The sequence below is a fragment of the Coptis chinensis genome, chromosome 5 (genome assembly GCF_015680905.1).
Source record: "Coptis chinensis isolate HL-2020 chromosome 5, ASM1568090v1, whole genome shotgun sequence".
Taxonomy (NCBI): Eukaryota; Viridiplantae; Streptophyta; class Magnoliopsida; order Ranunculales; family Ranunculaceae; genus Coptis; species Coptis chinensis.
The window spans coordinates 2,730,966-2,749,121 of NC_141460.1; the positions used below are offsets into that span (position 1 = coordinate 2,730,966).

Sequence of the window (18,156 nt, forward strand, 5' to 3'; positions counted from 1 at the left end):
TAAAAGCTTTTTAATTCACCCTCCATGAGTTTTGAGTGGCTATGGTTAGGGGTGTGTCGACCACGTCTCACCTTATGACGTGAATCTGTCTCCCCCTCCTCCCTGTTTTGTTATATAGATATAGGTTGGGCTTTTAACAGAACCAGTCATTGAGAAATGAAGATAGTTATCACATTTTTGTTATTACTAGTTGCAAACATTCAACTCAACAGTTGGGCATCAGCTCCAGTTCCAACACCATGGCCAGAGCAGTTCCATTCATTACTCTTTTTAAGTATGCCATCAGGTCATCTACAGTTCAATGACCTCTGGTATGATTGGCCCAAGGGAAGGAATGTGAACTTAATACAGAAGCAACTAGGGAAGCTTTTGTATGACGTGGAGTGGAATAACGGGACTTCATTCTACTATACTTTGGCTGATAATGGTGAGTGTCAGATTATGGACTTTGGAGTGGGTATCCCTCGGATGGATTTTCTTGATGGTGCAGAGTACCTTGGGGTTCAAGAAACTCATGGGTTCTTGTGTAATGTGTGGGAGAAGGTAGATTTCATCTGGTACTATGAGGATATTGCTACTCAGAGACCTGTGAGATGGGATTTCTATGATGGTATGTCTGTTCTTCTCCTATTATTAACTTGTTTTGTTAACCACCCTTCATTTCCTATCCTATACTGGCCTCAATGTACGCCAGTGCAAACCTTTAAAAGAAACATGGAAAACTTGTAGAAATACGTATATTGTGAGACCACCCCTCTTTGCAAATTGAAGATCCTAGTATCCAACATCTCTGTTTTAAATAATCATATATCATCTATGATTTAAGCATATGACAAGATTAGATGATATGATCTGGACATTTCACAGGAATATCTACTCAAGTTATGACATACGAGGTTGGCGCTGTGCTCGAGGACTCACAAGTGCAGGCTCCTGCTTACTGTTTCAACCAGACAACCAACCAGGATCAACAGCCAAAAAAGCCATGGACCACAAATTCCAGCAAGAGGAGAGAAACTTTCTGAAATTAACGCATGGAAGTTCCATTCTAAGAGCTCCTCAAATATATAATTTTATCTTTTAAGGCTTATGCATGGAGTAATGGACATGCATGTATGTTTGGTACATCTTAGATATATACTAATACTTGTCGAGATATTTGAAATAAGAACTTGATGATAATAATCCAGGTAATACAGTTGAAGTGGAATTGCAAGCTATTCTAGCACTCCATCATCACATGTTTTTTTTTCGATAATCCAATGCATCACATGTTAGAATATGATTTCTGACAAAGAGTACTCCTTGGGAAGTTCCGACGTGATTATACAACCAAGGACTACACCACTATAGTGTGTACGTCTGCTGCTGATGTCAACGAAGTGGATCATCTGATATCAAGTTTCAATTATTCTTTTACTTGGGATAAAGGTTTCATCAAGCTGTTCTTTAGGAGATCAGTTACATAAAGACACTTTTGGTATCCGTATTCCTGTACTGCATGCTTGTTTAAGTACGATACATACATTGCTTTAACCAAAACGAAATACATACTTACACACACACAAGTGACACCATCGAATTGAATAACGGTGTTCAGTTACAGGCGTGCAGCCTTAAGTAATAGCAACATCCAAGCAAGCACTTGTTTTTTGCCCTTATTTGTACTTCTACAACTGAGCTGTCAATCTGCAGCCGGGAAAGGTATCCGTTCATATAACATTATACACTAAGTTGTACCTTTCTGATAGTTTCATATCTTTTGTTACTGGTTCCCATATTTGGGGCTGTCTCGGCCCTTCTTATAATCATCCCATCCTCTTACCCATGGCTTCCCAGGGGCTGCGCGAGTCTCAGGTGAAGCATGACTATTGAGGTTGCCCATAACTTTGTCACGAACAGCAGAAAAGACCTATAAATCGTATAAAAAGTTAAAAACTAAACCTAAAGAAGTAATGACAAAAACATTCATTTGGCACTTGATATTCTAAAATATCACTACCGGATTACTGTTCACAGTCTCAGGTGGTTGCTCTTGTCCAGTGAGCCACTTCCACAGGTCAGGATTTTCCTGTTAAAGAAATAAAAAAAATGTGGATGAGAAAAATATGGATAAAACAGAGGATTTTGGTGGTAGACCGTATAGACTACACAAACAAATACTTCAAAAAATTATGAATATCAATAGAGCTTTCATTTTCACGATTACGATTTAGTTCGACACATTGATTGTTTCTCCCTTCTAATTCTCATAGTCACTGGGATTGACATTTTAAACTGATATGTTTATCCCCAAAGTTCTAACCTTGAACCTAAGCTCAACCAAATGCTCTTGAGGGACGCTAGACATGGTGATCCTCAAGGTTGTCATCATCTTCCCCAGCCGGGAAAAACCACCCATAAGAAAGAATCAAAAGGACAAGCGGTAGCTTCGCCCCTCCTTCGGGAAGAAGTTCCCTTCCCAATGGAAGGTCTGTTCAGCAAATGTACAAAGTGGAGCTTGAAATTCCCAATGACGATTTAACAGAGTAAAATCTCGATGAATTCAATTGTTCTCAATTAATTTTAACCAAGCACAAACAAACAATTATCTATGGCAATCAAACTGAAAAATAAAACGATATGAGACAACATTTTTTAACGTGATAAACCCAATCACGGGGAAACATCCATGTCACTACCTATCTCAGGTAGTGAGATAAAAATCCACTATACAAATCAACCGGTTACAAAATAGGAATACTCACAACGGGGATCAAATCCCATGATAACCCGAATACTATAATCCTCAATATTACAACATTTCGCCTCCTATCGCTAAGAATAAGATTCACTCCTTCCACAGGAACCACCAACAATAAACAAAGGTCTGAGAAATACTCAACTTAGTGATCTCATGTAGTCACAACAATAAAATCACTAGATTGAGAAGATGAAGAAGTCGTTTTCGAAAGTACACTTGGATAGCTCCATCAAACTCTCCTCAAGAAGCTTACCTTCGACTATATGAGTTTCTAACTTTATAACCCAACCCAAAACTCTCTCAATCAAATCTGTTATGATACTCTTATCAAAAAGATTTAATCTCCAAGAATCTCGCATCTGTTTAGATCCCTCATAACCAAAATCAGTTTTGATCGATATCCTGTTTGTTGCTGGCGATCAATTTTGCTTCCTTAGTTATCACGGAACTGCCCTTTGACTAATGGACCGAAAATATGGTGTAGTCACAAAATGTGCCAAACACAGTATATATATGGGCTTTTCAGAGCTGCCCGCTGTTTGGGGGTAGCAGCTATGTTAGTAAACTGGTGATGGTTCAAATTTAGGATAGGGAAGACACTTGGTTTCCATACTATATATACTTCACATATGTTGATCTGATTGATTAAAACATTAAAACATCAAAAGAATAATAATTAGGGTTAAGTAGTATTACCCCCCACTAGATGAGCCAATTAGGATTTCCCCCCTACTAGATGGGAAATTAGGGTCTCCCAACACACAGTCAACTTAGTTTGACTGTTAACTTTTAAGTCAAATGGCTGAAAATGACACAATTGCCCCCACCTAATTAACATTGAACATTTGTTTTTTTTAAATAATGAGGGCATTTGTGTAATTTTCAGTTGATTGACTTGAAATTTAACGGTCAATCCAAGTTGACCGTGTGTTTAGGGGGGAAACCCTAATTGGCCATCTAGTGGGGGGGAATCCTAATTGGCTCATCTAGTAGGGGGGTAATACTAGTTAACCCTAATAATTAACAGCTACCATTTCTAAAATCTCAAACTGAAGCCATCTTGGTTCTTCTATATATAAGGCGGCTCTCATATTGTGAGTGTTGTGCGTGTGTGCAGGAGGAGGGGGGGAAGGGAAGAGGGGTTGGGGGAGGTTAGTTAAATTGAGTCAGTGATGTCCGACTGATGATATAAATTCATCAAAGGCTCAAAACCATCAACTACAGAATCTTATCTAGAAAACTATTGTCCCCAACAATTCAAACGATTTCACAAAAATGCTGCAAAAGGTGCCCAACCATAGAACAAAATGGTATTTCAGCCACTCCCTTTATAATTCTAGGAAAATCCACTTTCAAATGGAATGGATATATATTATCAAAAATTACATGTGTCCTACATGCCTCCCAAATGAAGAAACTACCGAACATACTTTAATATATCGCCCTCAGATTAGTACTCTATTTTCCTTCTAATCTTGATTCAATAATTTGCCTTGTTCTTCATCGTATTGATCTCATCTCTCAAATGATGAAACTACAGGACATGAATTAAAAGAAGGCACTGTCTAAATATGCTGTCAATGGCGGCCAAGGTGACCACGAGTGCACCAGCACCATAGCGGTCCATAACCTAACACCTTGTGCCTCCCCCTAGCCTTCGCCCCAAACAACATATCCGTCTAATATTTGATGCGTAAAAGTTACTTGAGCAATACGCCTTGTTAACAATTTTTTTGACATGAGTCATAACATTTGTTCTCTCGACTCTGACATCTCTTCAGACGGTCATTTCATAATAAAATCACAAATCTCCAAATAATACATCTTTGTACCAATAAATATCAAAATTAAAGAGTCTCCAATAGGGATCATATTTTGAAAGCTAGATCACCAAATAAGCATTTACAATAGCAATTTGCGGATAGAGAAGAGAGTGCTTCCATATTCCCGTATTCACATGTACAGACTACAAAGATGGTACGCTCAATGAAAAAGTATTCATATGACATGCTCAATGAAGAATGCACAAGAAGCAACTTAAGGAAAGGAAAACTTTGGGGAAAGAAATCTCTAAAGATAGGAATACGGAGCCATATAAACAAATAATTGAAAATGCTCTCACCGTTAGAAGCCGATTCTCCTATTAACGCAGGTAATGCTCTAAAAGGCAGCGCCATCACAAAAATATAGCTAATGTCCTCGCCTTATTTAAAGTACTAAAGCCAAGAAACAACATCGTTGGTACCAAACAATGACAATCTACTCCTAGCTCTCAAAACCATTACACTTGAATCTTCTTGGATTAGTGCATTTCATTTCCATTATATAACTTCATATTCGAAACACTACAAGGACTACGTTTTAGTCAACAAAAGAAACAAAATAGCTAAAGACGTTCCAGGGTAAAAGAAACCTAACACCTAGCACCTCTCCTTGCCGCTGACAACATATCTATTAATCCAACCATTATTTAAATGAGATTATGGATAACACTTACTGATGCATGGGCATGGAAGCTTCTAATTATATTATTAGTAGTCTTATTAAGTTAGAAGAGTTTTCTATTTGTTTTAGATCTAAGTTATTTAGTAAGGTTTCTATTTTGGTTTCTAAATAAAATTAAGAACATAGTTTATTATATAAAGGCATCTAGGCTTTCATTGTTAGAAGATTGTTATTGAATATTATTTCTTTCTTCATGTTTAAGGTTTAAACCCTAGTTTTAGGTGTTCGATTTATTAAATCTTATTGATGTTCATCCATTGTTGAAGCTTCCGCCAACAAGATACATCACTTACTTAATCAATACTCATAAAAAAAATGACAAAATTGTTGTTCTCTCATCTCTAACATCCCTTCAAACTTTCATCTTAAAAATAAACACTCTGTTTTCTCCAAATAATACCTCATTGTACCAATCAATATCCCAAAATAAATCCTATTTTAATTTAGCATTTTCCTTCATGTTTCACACTGTAGAATTTGCTACAACTTCTTCCTTTTCGAGCTAGGCACTGCCGTAACCTATGAAACACTGACACGTCTCTATGGGTAAAGTATCAGTGTCCGACACTGACACGCCCCGACACGCGTCCGATACATGTCGGATATGCGATTTGGAGTATCCGATTTTATAATTAATTTTTTTAATTTCCGATGCGTAGGGACATGCCGGGGACACACCAAAATAGTAATCTCACGTATACAAGAATTTTTTTTGGAATTTCAACAGAAAAAAAAACAAGTGAAATAAAATCCAAGATAATAAGAGATGCAAGAGAAAAAAGAGAAGTGATTAAGTGGTACCCAACTAACTAATTTTAATCTGCAACCTCCATGGATAAACCTTCAAAACCTTCATTTTAAAACCCCATGGAAATCAATGGGAGAGAAAGATATCAATGGGAGAGAGAGATAGTAGAGATTGCAGAGAGGGGGCTGATTTCGGACCTCAGTAAAAAAAGGGAACTGATTTAGGGGCCTGACTAGGGGTGTCTCTTTTTGCCGAATTTCCGATTTTTCCGAAATCCGACCCGAAATTGGTCTGGCTCTGGGTGTAGTTTTCATAGGCCGATTTTCCGATTTTCCGATTTCCGAAAATTCCGAAAAAAAATTGGATCGGATTCGGATATAACTCTAAAAACCGATCCGATCCGAAATTTCTGATATATAGCCGATCCGAAATTTCCGAAATTATTGCCGATTTATTCCGAAAATATCACTATCCACTTGATTAGATCTGGTCAATCTCGACCGTTCATTCATTTTCTAAAACAAAACATAACAAAACAAAAACATAACCTGATAACCCTAGCCGCTACTTCCCCATTCTTCCCCACTCACCACTCCTCTCCCTCACCAAGTCAGAATCTGATTTCTAATTATCAAGAATAGATTTGTTGCATGTTAGAAAGAGATTATGATCAAGTAATGTGTTTTTCTATAGCTTGTAACATATTTAATGTCCTTTATCGAAAAAAAAATATAATTTTTCTAATGATTTTCCTGTTTTGATCTTTTTGGGCAGTGATATTATTGTCCATTTGTTGTTGATGAGTTGATTTCGTTCTCTTTCTCGAGTTTTGGACTTTCAGTATTCATTACAAAAGGTATTTTCGTTTATTTCTTTGTTTATTTGTTATAGAAGATAAGTAGCGGTGATATTATTTTCGTTTATTTGTTATAGATCTTTTTGGGCAGTGATATTATTTTCGTTTATTTCTTTGTTTATTTCTTTCGTTTATTTGTTTATTTCTTTGTTTATTTGTTGATGAGTGATGACTGATGATTTCGTTTATTTGTTTATTCATTACAAAAGGTCTTTGTTTATTTGTAATTCTGTAACTGATGACTTTGAATAAAACAAGGTTCTCTCGTTCTTTTCAGTTCTTCAGTAAAGTAAGCTTGTTTATTTATTCTAAAGCTTTATTTTTTAAAATGTCAGAAGTCAGAACTACTTTTTAGTTTGTTTGTACCTGAATCATAAATAATCAAAACTAGTTTTTCTTAACAAGCTAATAATTTGCAATAACTGGAGATAGTAAAACCATTAATGAAAACAGAATAATAGGGAGAAAATAAGTAGTAGAATAGTTTTTCATTACCACCGTAAGCACAGCCATTGCTATGATTCAAAAGGAAGCTAGAACAGGCCAACTTGTGTATGGAACAGCTATATATAGAGTTCACAATGTAGTCGGAAGTAGGATGTGGTGTCTGAGTTGAAGAATGAATCTAAATCTTAGTACTTTTTTTGCATGGAATTATATATCTGTTCGAATTATAGATACCCTTGGCATCCTATATACATCAGAATTATGATCCTAGCTGAGAAAATTTTCAGTTTGTTTGTATAGCTCTAGTTTCTAGCTATTGTGAGGTCATGGGCCATGAGATGGACTCAGCTCACCAACCAACCAAAAGAATTCGATTTCAACTATAATTATTAGTTCTATATAGTTCGAATAAGTACAATGATGTATCTTATGTTAGTTCGACAATGATGTTTGGTGTTTGTTATAGAAGACATTGAATAAATTAAATGTTTAATTGTTTGAAATAATATATGCTTGTGCAGGTATATATGTCAGTCATGGGTGAAAACAATACTCCCGTAGCTAGTAGTGATGAAGTTATAAGTCAGAATAAGCAAAACTCAAGTCCAGTAGCTAGTATTCCTAGTAGTGGAGTTATAAGTCAGAAGAAGCAGAAGACAGGTCCAAAGTCTGGGTTAGTTGGACACCATGGACCTTCACACGTATGGAATCACTTTGCTAAGCGACTATCGAGGGAACCAACAAATATAGTGGCACGTATGTGCAACTATTGTCATAAACCGCCATTCTTGACCTTCATCTCATGGAACCAACAAATTATGGAATCATCTTAAGAAATGTAGAGAGTTTCACGGTTATGAAGGAGACAAAACTCAAACAACACTTACTTTTAAACAAGGTCAGCCTTCTAATTGGAGGTTTGACAAAGAAAAGTGTCGCAAAGCCCTTGCAGTAATGGTAATTGTCGATGAACTCCCGTTTAGTTTTGTAGAAAATGAAGGTTTTAGGTTGTTTTGTGAAGAAGCTCAGCCTAAGTTTCATGTGGTTGGTAGAACAACCATAACTAAGGATTGCTTAAAGTTGTTTTATGAAGAAGGAATCAAGTTGAAAGAGTGTATGAAGTTGGTGCCTTCTAGGGTATGCATTACAACAGATTTGTGGACTTCAATCCAAAATCTGGGGTATATGGTCTTAACCGCTCACTTGATCGACAAGGAGTGGAAGCTTCACAAAAGGATTATCAATTTCCGAGTGCTTCCACACCCACACACTAGTGAAGCCATTGCCAAGGCTATAGATGGGTGTCTATTAGAGTGGGGTATAAAAAATTTAATGACCATCACACTTGATAATGCTAAAAATAATGATTCATGTGTTGAGGACTTGAAAAGAAGATTGAACAGGAGAAATGGGTTGCTGTTTGGTGGTGAGTTCTTTCATGTGAGATGTTTTGCGCATGTTATTAATCTTATTGTTGGTGATGGAATTGCGGAGGTTCAAGATACAATCATACGCCTTCGTCGAAGTGTCAAGTATGTGAGGAGTAGTCCTTCACGCTTGCAAGTGTTTAAAAAAGGTTGTGTGGAGGAGATGGTTGCTTCTAAAAAGTCATTGTGTTTAGATGTCAAAACAAGATGGAATTCAACCTATTTAATGATAAATGCCGAATGGATTTTGAGAAGGTCTTCGATAAGTATGATGAGTGTGATCCAAATTATAGGTTTGATTGTAATGTAAATAAGCGAGGGGTGTAATGGGGATATTGATTGGATGAAACTAAAGGCTTTGCATGCTTTCTTAGAAGAATTTTATGATCTAACAAAACGTATTTCCGGTTCCAAATATATTACTTCTAATACGTATTTTGATGAGTTAACACAAGTTAAAGATCTGATCATGGATCATTTAGCTAGTGATGATGTGTTTTTTTGTGATATGGCTAGAAAAATGAATTTAAAGTTTGATAAGTATTGCAAGTTTGAAACTCTAAATCAGATTTTGATTGTTGCAATAGTTTTGGATCCACGGTATAAAATGCAATATGTGGAGTTTTGGTATGACACTTATTTAGTAAGAATTGGTCATGATGATGATGATGCAAGGAAGAAATTGGTGGAGACATTCCGTGATGAGTTAAAAGCTTTGATGACTCGTCTTTATAACCATTATAAACTAGAATATGTTTCCAATGAAAAAATTGAATCATCTAGCATTTTAAATGATGAGGGGAGTAAGCTGATTGGGAAGGTGAATAAGTGTCTCTTGTCTAAAGACGTGTTTAAGGGCAATTTGAAGAAGAAGGATGCTAATATAGGTTTAAATGATTTGGATAAGTTCTTGGATGATAGTGTTGTAGAAGGGGATGAAAATGTTTTTAATGTATTAGCTTGGTGGAAAGAGATGGTTCCAACTTATCATACACTTGCTATGTTGGCACGTGATATTTTAACCATTCCTATAACATCGGTTGCTTCCGAATGTGCTTTTAGCACTGCCGGCCGAATTCTAGATCCATTTCGAAGCTCTTTGACTCCAAAAGTTGTGGAAAGTTTGGTGTGTGCTCAAGATTGGCTAAGAACCTCATTGTCATCAAGTTGAAGAAAATCTTGCTGCACTTGAACAAATTGAGGAAGGTATATTGTGCTCAACCTGATTTCGGTTTTTGTTCTTGTTCTATTATTGTTGACTAAAACTTATTATGTGTTTTGCTTTGTCATTATAGTTGTTTTGCATGAATTGGGATCTTTGTCAATTGGATCAACTACTTGATTATATTTTGGAAGGGCAGTCATCATCTTAATTGTAAGTTTTATAACTCGTTTATTTAATCTCTATATTTACTTTGTATAGTTTTTTATTTTAAGTTCAACATCCAGATTTGTTTGGTTTGTAGATTCTTATACAAATTTTGTGTGTTCAGGACTTCAGGTGTTACACTAATAGGAGTAATAGCTATGGAGGTCATTGGTCTTTGCGCACCATTTCTTGGATGCTTTTGATAAATAGGAAGAGTAAATGAATTGGAGTATCATACATTGGCTAATGAAACATTGTAATTTTGTGATGGTTTCTTAGGCGTTGCATTGGCTGAATAGGTTTTAAATTTTTGTACAATATCATACCGCCATAGTAGATATTAAACCGATCCAAAATTGTTCAGGTGGATTTTGATATTGCTTTTGGACTTTTGGTATTTTGAAGTTATGTGAAGGCATGGGTTTTTCTCTCGAATGGTTAACTTCAACTTTACGTGTAGCTCAAGACTAGGGGTCTCTTATTATGAATTCTGCACACAGACCCTTTATACTATATATGCCCTCGTGTGTTTTTCTCTTGTTATGAATTCTACACGGGACCCTTTTATACTATATGCCCCTTTGTGTTTTTTCTCTTATTATGAATTCTACACGTGATTGAAATTCTGAAAGTGACTCTCTGAAGACTTTATTATATGTCCCAAAAACGAATAGCACCATCACACCCACCACGTCTGTCATAACAAGATTAACAACAATGATTTGAAAATTTATCAAGTATTCCGAAATTTCCGAGTTATTCCGAAATTTCCGAAAGTTCCGAAATTGGAAATATATTTTGAATCCGAAAAAAAATTGGATCGGATTTGGCTAGTATATTAGGTTCCGAAAAATATTCGGAAAAAATCCGAAGGAGGTTAATCCGATCCGATCCGAAGTCACCCCTAGGCCTGACACGTGCCCAAGTTGAATATTTTCAAAAAAGTTGCATAGATAGACCAAAAGTTTGCTTCTTTTGGCATTGAGTCTTGTGCCTTTAATTTTTCATTTGTTTATTACCATATTTTCAGAAAAACTGCATAAATCAGACCAAAAGTTTGATTATTTTGGCATTGAGCCTTGTGTTTTAATTTATGGTTCCCACTTCCCACCTGGGTTGACAATGAATCAATGATATCTACAAATGTGGACTTCTTGAAACGGAGGCCAAGTTCATGCCTAAACAATCTCAGAACGGCCTTTATTTTTAATTTTAATTTTTTTGGTAACTACACCTTCGAATACCATTTTGAAATTGTGATATTATTGTATTTTGGTACGATTAGACATGTTTAATAGGCTATTATCTAATATTAAATGACATATTTATCTCTTTGGGATTCAATTTAAACATTTGAATACTAAATGTGTCTATTTTGTGTGCAGGTGGTTTACTTCAAACTAGGTTACATGGACACGCCATATTTTGAAAAAAAATCCGTGTCGGATACGTATCCACGTGTCCGTGTCGGACACATATTGCATGTAATTTACCTCGAATTTTGATATTTTTCCGTGTTAGACAATTCGTATCCATGTCCGATACGGTGTGTCAATGTAACCTAGACTTCAAATTACGATTTTACCTTGAAAGAGTGGCAAATTAGCAATCTAGCACTATCAAAATTCCATCCACAAGTGTTCCCATCTTCTAAGATGCTATTGTTGATCATTTGGAAAAAAAAAAAATTATATTATATAATTTTTCGAGCCTTCCGAATTGCATTACTGATAATGGTGATAGAGATGATGTAAAAGATGACATGGTTGAAGTTGGACAGCTTGATTGACAAATCCTTTGGATTGTTCTTAATCATTTTTAATTGTTATTGTTTTGAACTTCTTTTTTGTTGGCATTTACAGTGTTATACATGTAAGTTGCTACTTAATGTTTTTGAATTGGCCATTTTATGAAGTAGAATTGCCATTTTAATTTTAATTTTAATTTGGTAAAGAATGCTCATATCCGTGTCGCATGTCGGTATCCGTGCTTCCTAGGCCGTAGCGGTGGTTCCTATAGATCCCTTGTTTACTAACCAAGGTTCCTCCTTGGTAAACAACTAACTTGAATGTATAGACTCTACTGAAGTAGATGGAGTTGAAGAAGTTCCTATCGCATACTGGAAATAGGATGTGAACAGTGGAGGGACTATTTGGTGCGGTTCTTCATTGACAAGAACAGCCTCTTCCAGTTGTTAAGAAGACTATTGAGAGATCATGGACAAATGAAGGAGACCATGGCAATTCCACTGACTGAGACTTGTTCTATTTCAAGTTCATGGATGCATCTAATCGACAAATGGTGCATGAGGGAGGTCCTATATTTGTCACATGAAGGATTTTTACTATTAGGTGTTGGACAAAAGAACTTAAAATTCAGAGAAATCTCGTTACCACTATTCCAATAAGAGTAAAGCTTTTGGACGTTCCGAAGCAATTGTGGAAAAGGAAGATATTAGTTGTATCAGTAGAGGATTGGGAAAACCTTTTTGTTGGGATAAAGCTACTCAGAAGAAGCAAATGTTCAATTTCACTAAGGCGTGTGTAGAAGTGAAAGTTCAAGCTAGGTATCCTACTTCTTTGAAGTTTAACATTAGTTGAAAGATTGCAACAGTTGAAGTGGAGTACCATTAAGCTCGTCAAGGTTGCACTCAACTTAGTGATCTCATGTAGTCACAACAATAAAATCACTAGATTGAGAAGATGAAGAAGTCGTTTTCGAAAGTACATTTGGATAGCTCCATCAAACTCTCCTAAAAAAGCTTACCTTCGACTGTATGAGTTTCTAACTTTATAACCCAACCCAAAACTCTCTCAATCAAATTTGTTATGATACTCTTATCAAAAAGATTTAATCTCCAAGAATCTCACATCTGTTTAGATCCCTCATAACCAAAATTAGTTTTGATCGATATCCCGTTTGTTGCTGGCGATCAATTTTGCTTCCTCAGTTATCACGGAACTGCCCTCTGACTAATGGACCGAAAATATGGTGTAGTCACGAAATGAGCCAAACACAGTATATATATGGGTTTTCAGAGCTGCCGGCTGTTTGGGGGTAGCAGCTATGTTAGTAAACTAGTGATGGTTCAATTTTAGGATAGGGAAGACACTTGGTTTCCATACTATATATGCTTCACATATGTTGATGATCTAATTGATTAAAACATTAAAACATCAAAAAAATAATAATTAACAGCTACCATTTCTAAAATATCAAACTAAAGCCATCTTCGTTCTTCTATATATAAGGCGGCTCTGATACTGTGAGTGGTGTGTGTGTGTGTGTGTGGGAGGAGGGGGGAAGGGAAGAGGGGTTGGGGGAGGTTAGTTAAATCGAATCAGTGATGTCCGACTGATGATATAAATTCATCAAAGGCTCAAAACCATCAACTACATAATCTTATCTGGAAAACTACTGTCCCAACAATTCAAACGATTTCACAAAAATGCTACAAAAGGTGCCCAACCATAGAACAAAATGGTGTTTCAGCCACCCCCTTTATAATTCTAGGAAAATTCAGTTTCAAACGGAATGGATATATATTATCAAAAATTACATGTGTCCTACATGCCTCCCAAATGAAGAAACTACTGAGCATACTTAATATATCATCCTCAGATTAGTACTCTGTTTTCCTTCTAATCTTGGTTCAATAATTTGCCTTGTTCTTCATTGTACTGATCTCATCTCTCCAATGATGAAACTACAGGACCTGAATTAAAAGAAGGTACTATCTAAATATGTTGTCAATGGCAGCCAAGGTGACCACAAGTGCACCAGCACCACATAGCGGTTCATAACCTAACACCTTGTGCCTCGCCCTCGCCCCAAATAACATATCCGTCAAATAATTGATGCATAAAAGTTACTTAAGCAATACGCCTTGTTAACATTTTTTTTGACATGAGTCATAACATTTGTTCTCTCGTCTCTGACATCTCTTCAGACGGTCATTTCATAATAAAATCACAAATCTCCAAATAATACCTCTTTGTACCAATAAATATCAGAATTAAAGAGTCTCCAATAGGGATCATATTTTGAAAGCTAGACCACCAAAAAAGCATTTATAATAGCAATTTGCGGATAGAGAAGAGAATGCTTCCATATTCCCGTATTCACATGTACAGACTACAAAGATGGTACGCTCAATTATAACGTATTCATATGGCATGTTCAATGAAGAATGCACAAGAAGCAACTTAAGGAAAGGAAAACACTAGGGAAAGAACTCTCTAAAGATAGGAACACGGAGCCATATACACAAATAATTGAAACTGCTCTCACTCTTAGGAGCCGATTCTCCTATTAACCTATGATGCACGGATACTCCTAAAATGCCATTGATAACCTTAGGCGTCAGAAAATGTGTTTGGTCAATTATTATCAGTTGTGTAGGAAAGATGGTGAGTCTGTGAATCATGTACTTCTTTGGTGTCCTTTTTTCTTGGAAAATATGGTCTGCTTTTCTTTTAGAGTCTGGAATGACTTGGGTCTGCCTGGGCCGGGTATTGGATTTGTTTAAAGGTTGGAGTCATGGTCCTTTCTCTCCTTCTGGAAATCGCATGTGGAGCTTATTACCTTTTGCGATCATGTGGGGCATTTGGCTAGAGCTTAATTGTCGTCACTTTGATGGCATCTCTATTTTGCGTAAGAAGACAATTCTCTCAATAAAAGTTTTGTTATTTCGGTGGTTTAAAGTCTTCAAAGAGTTTAGAGGATGCTTCTTTGAGTCTTTTGTTGTTAGATGGGATTGTCTTATGTTTTTAGACATGGGGTAACGGTGCATGACTGGGGTTTTTTGTTTTTTTCTTCTTATGTTTTGTTTCATCGCTTGCAAATATTTATTTTTCAGTTGTTCTCTTGTAATGTAGGCCTTCTCAGCCTACTTTTCTTTTATTAATGGAATATCACTTTTTACTGAGCAAAAAAAAAAAGATGGGAACACATATACGCAAATAATTGAAAATGCTCACTCTTAGGAGCCGATTCTCCTATTAACCTATGATGCATGGATACTCCTAAAATGCTATTGCATCCGTGATCGGTCGGATAATGATACCGATATGGGTATTGGAATCCCTGAAATAGACCTGATCCAATAGTTTTACTCCATTGAAATATAAATTGTTCTTGAGGTTTCGAGCTGTATTGACTTTGACATGTGTTATAATAGTTTTTCACATGTTCCTGACTAACTATACTCAAAAAACTACTAACATAATTTTCAGAATATACATATATTTTAAAATATTCATAGCGTACCCATATAGGCCGTACAAATGGTGCAAGAGGGAGGTCCTATATATGATCCATTAATACAAGTACCTTGATATAGTAAATTAAACAAAAGAAATAGGATGATGCTTACCAGGTCGAGAACATGAACAAGCGCTTTGATCCCAGACTCATCCATGGAAGAAACATGCTCCTCTACCCAGTTGCCCAACACCAAATCCAGTTCCAGATACCCGCTGTCTGCTCCTATACAACAACCTTCATACACACACACAGAGAGAGACCCAGAACAACAAAACAAAATGTCAAATGACATGACTAGTACGTGTTTAAAAGGGAGAAATTAAAAAAAAACACCCACCCACCTGTTGAGAGTTTTTTTCGTTTGGTTTCTTCGTTTGAAAGATCAATATCAAATGACTGACTAGTACCACCGGAGGAAAAACGAGACAACGGAATACGTGGATTAGAGATCAGAGCTCTTCTAATCATCATCATCATCATAGCCATTTTGTTTTATTAGCTTCAAAAAAATTAAACCGTGATTATAGGTATCGTTTTCCAATAAATTAAAATCCAAATATTGAAGATGAATGAAATTCCGGAAGAAGAAATAACTGTTTACTTACCCAATTTGATACTCGAATATCAGGGCAATCTCGTAGGGTGAAAATTTAAAGAAGAAGGGTGGGATCACTATCCTGTACTCCCCATCCCAAAATAGCTACTTGTACCACAACTTATTTTGTATCCAACGGTGAAATACAACATTTATTATTTGCTCCTTTCTCCTAGACTTAGCGTTATTTTTTCTACGTTTCTATCTATTTCATCAAACTTATTTTGTATCTTAAGAATCGTTTTATAATCAACTAACTTAAGATTACCCAGGGAAAATAGTTGTAATTACTAGTACAAGAAATTGGTCCCAACTCCCAAGGCCCATTTTAGAGTGAAAATCACTCTTATAACCAAAGTTTTTTTTTAATCACTCTAGACAATTTTCGAGTGAAAATAACCCTAATATAGCGATCTCCGAAAGATAAACACTTGCTCAGATCATAACGGATAGTAACGTGCCCCACAGCTATCACTAATCAGCTCTCAAATGTGCGTTTTATTATCCTTCTATTACTGTATTATAGCCCGTTTTACATTTAATGAAAAGGCAATTTATAGCTTTTATTGTTTTTTTCAGGTTACGGAGAATTTCAGGCCATTTATCATAAAAGCTGCGTCTTAGCACCTAAAGGAGCTTTAATCACGATTATTATGAAAACCAAAAACTGCTATGAAAAAGTGCTTAAAAAGTCAAAGTCAAAGGTGCCCTCAACTCATAAGACCATAGATGGAGGCCCTTATCTAAAAATATGGTATTCTCAAAACCTACCTTGGTCAAGAAGAAATCAAAAAGCAAAAACAAAATTGAAGTGTGAGGTGTGAGGTGTCTCAAAAGTAATGGAGAAGGGCAAATCAGTAAAAGGCAAAAGTAGGGATATATAATCTAAAAGTTAGAGAGAGAGAGAGAGAAGGCATCCATTGTTTTAGGGTCCAAACCATTTGGTTTGTAGGAATTAGTCTTGTTTTTCAATTCAAGTCTTTTACTTTATTGGTATTCATTTCTTTTTATTTAAATTTTGTTATTTTGCTTTGTTTGTTTGTTTGTTTCAATCAATCAATCTTATTTTGTTGTTCTTGTTTCAATATTTAATCAATAATTATTTCAATATTTTCATGTCATTTACATATCAAACAACTTGAGTTTTCATATTTTCATTAGCTTAAACTAAACAAGTCTTTACCAAGAATCTACCTTTCTTCTTTTTAACTCCCACACTCAAACTCTAAACAATTTAGGATGAATCTCACTTTTTACAATACTCTTTTGAAGTTACACACCACTATACAACCTTCAGTCACCATCAAGACCGGAGCTCTAGATACGCACTCCATTACTCCACTACCACTCGCCATCATGGCTCATTAAATGACCTAAAGTCCAGAACTTGATCTGACGCGGGAGAGGAGGAAGCGCGAGCATCTTGCCTATATAAAGAGAAAAGGAACTACGTCTGACTTGATTAAAGTTGCACCCAAAAACTTGATACGTAGGCAGCTCGCATCTATCGCAAACTCAGTCAAACTCACATTCAATTCACATTCCCCTCCATATTCAAGACCTGTAAAGCAAATACCAAATCAAGCCTTTACATTGGCGCCATCTGTGGCTCAATTTCTTGAGAAAACCAAAAATCTTCACATTTGAATACCTCAAGCCCACGAAGCATGGAAAGCCTATAAGAGCAAATGAAGACTCTGGTCAGCCAAATGGGTTCGATGAACGACAGTATCAACCTACTGCGGCAGGCGAACTGATAACCATAAAAACAATTAAACACTAATATTAATGTTAACAACACTAATACGTAATATTACCATTTTTATGTTATCAATTATATTTCCTTACTCTCTTAAATAGATTCATGCAATATAGATAAGAGTACGGATTCGTTCCACTCTTAACTCTCAAGACTTAAACAAATTCAATTGAACAAACACAAAGAACAATGGTGAGAGTAATGATTTGAATAAGAAATTAACTTATTATGATGATACTACGAATTTATACTAAATTAACTAACAATATAATGAAGTGAATTTTCTATACTACCATTCCCAACACAAGAACAATAAGAACATGTCATTATGGAATGAATAACAACTAATTATTAATCTAATGAACAATAAGAACAATGATTCAAAATGAATTTAAAACAACTAAATATAACTAAGAATTGAATCAATAATCTAAATTGAAAT

General features: G+C 35.8%; 2 protein-coding genes and 1 long non-coding RNA gene across 3 annotated transcripts; 2 read left to right on the forward strand and 1 right to left on the reverse strand.

Moving 5' to 3' along the window:
- Positions 1 to 22: 22 nt before the first annotated feature.
- Positions 23 to 1,210, forward strand: LOC147496270 (uncharacterized protein At4g14100-like). The gene is made up of 2 exons (XM_086559267.1): positions 23 to 610; positions 868 to 1,210. The coding sequence occupies exons 1-2, from the start codon at positions 157 to 159 to the stop codon at positions 1,023 to 1,025; spliced, it is 612 nt and encodes a 203-aa protein (XP_086415393.1). The 5' UTR covers positions 23 to 156; the 3' UTR covers positions 1,026 to 1,210.
- Positions 1,211 to 1,392: 182 nt separating this feature from the next.
- LOC147496271 (succinate dehydrogenase assembly factor 2, mitochondrial-like) lies at positions 1,393 to 16,328 on the reverse strand. Its single transcript, XM_086559268.1, has 5 exons — positions 15,966 to 16,328; positions 15,702 to 15,859; positions 15,470 to 15,594; positions 2,003 to 2,071; positions 1,393 to 1,912 (listed from the first exon to the last, which is right to left on the reverse strand). Exons 2-5 carry the CDS (start codon positions 15,844 to 15,846, stop codon positions 1,766 to 1,768), a joined length of 486 nt encoding a protein of 161 aa, XP_086415394.1. The 5' UTR covers positions 15,847 to 15,859; positions 15,966 to 16,328; the 3' UTR covers positions 1,393 to 1,765.
- On the forward strand, positions 3,518 to 10,268 carry LOC147496272 (uncharacterized). The gene is made up of 3 exons (XR_015194597.1): positions 3,518 to 9,932; positions 10,022 to 10,101; positions 10,220 to 10,268. It is a non-coding gene; the product is annotated as an uncharacterized LOC147496272 (long non-coding RNA).
- Positions 16,329 to 18,156: the final 1,828 nt, after the last annotated feature.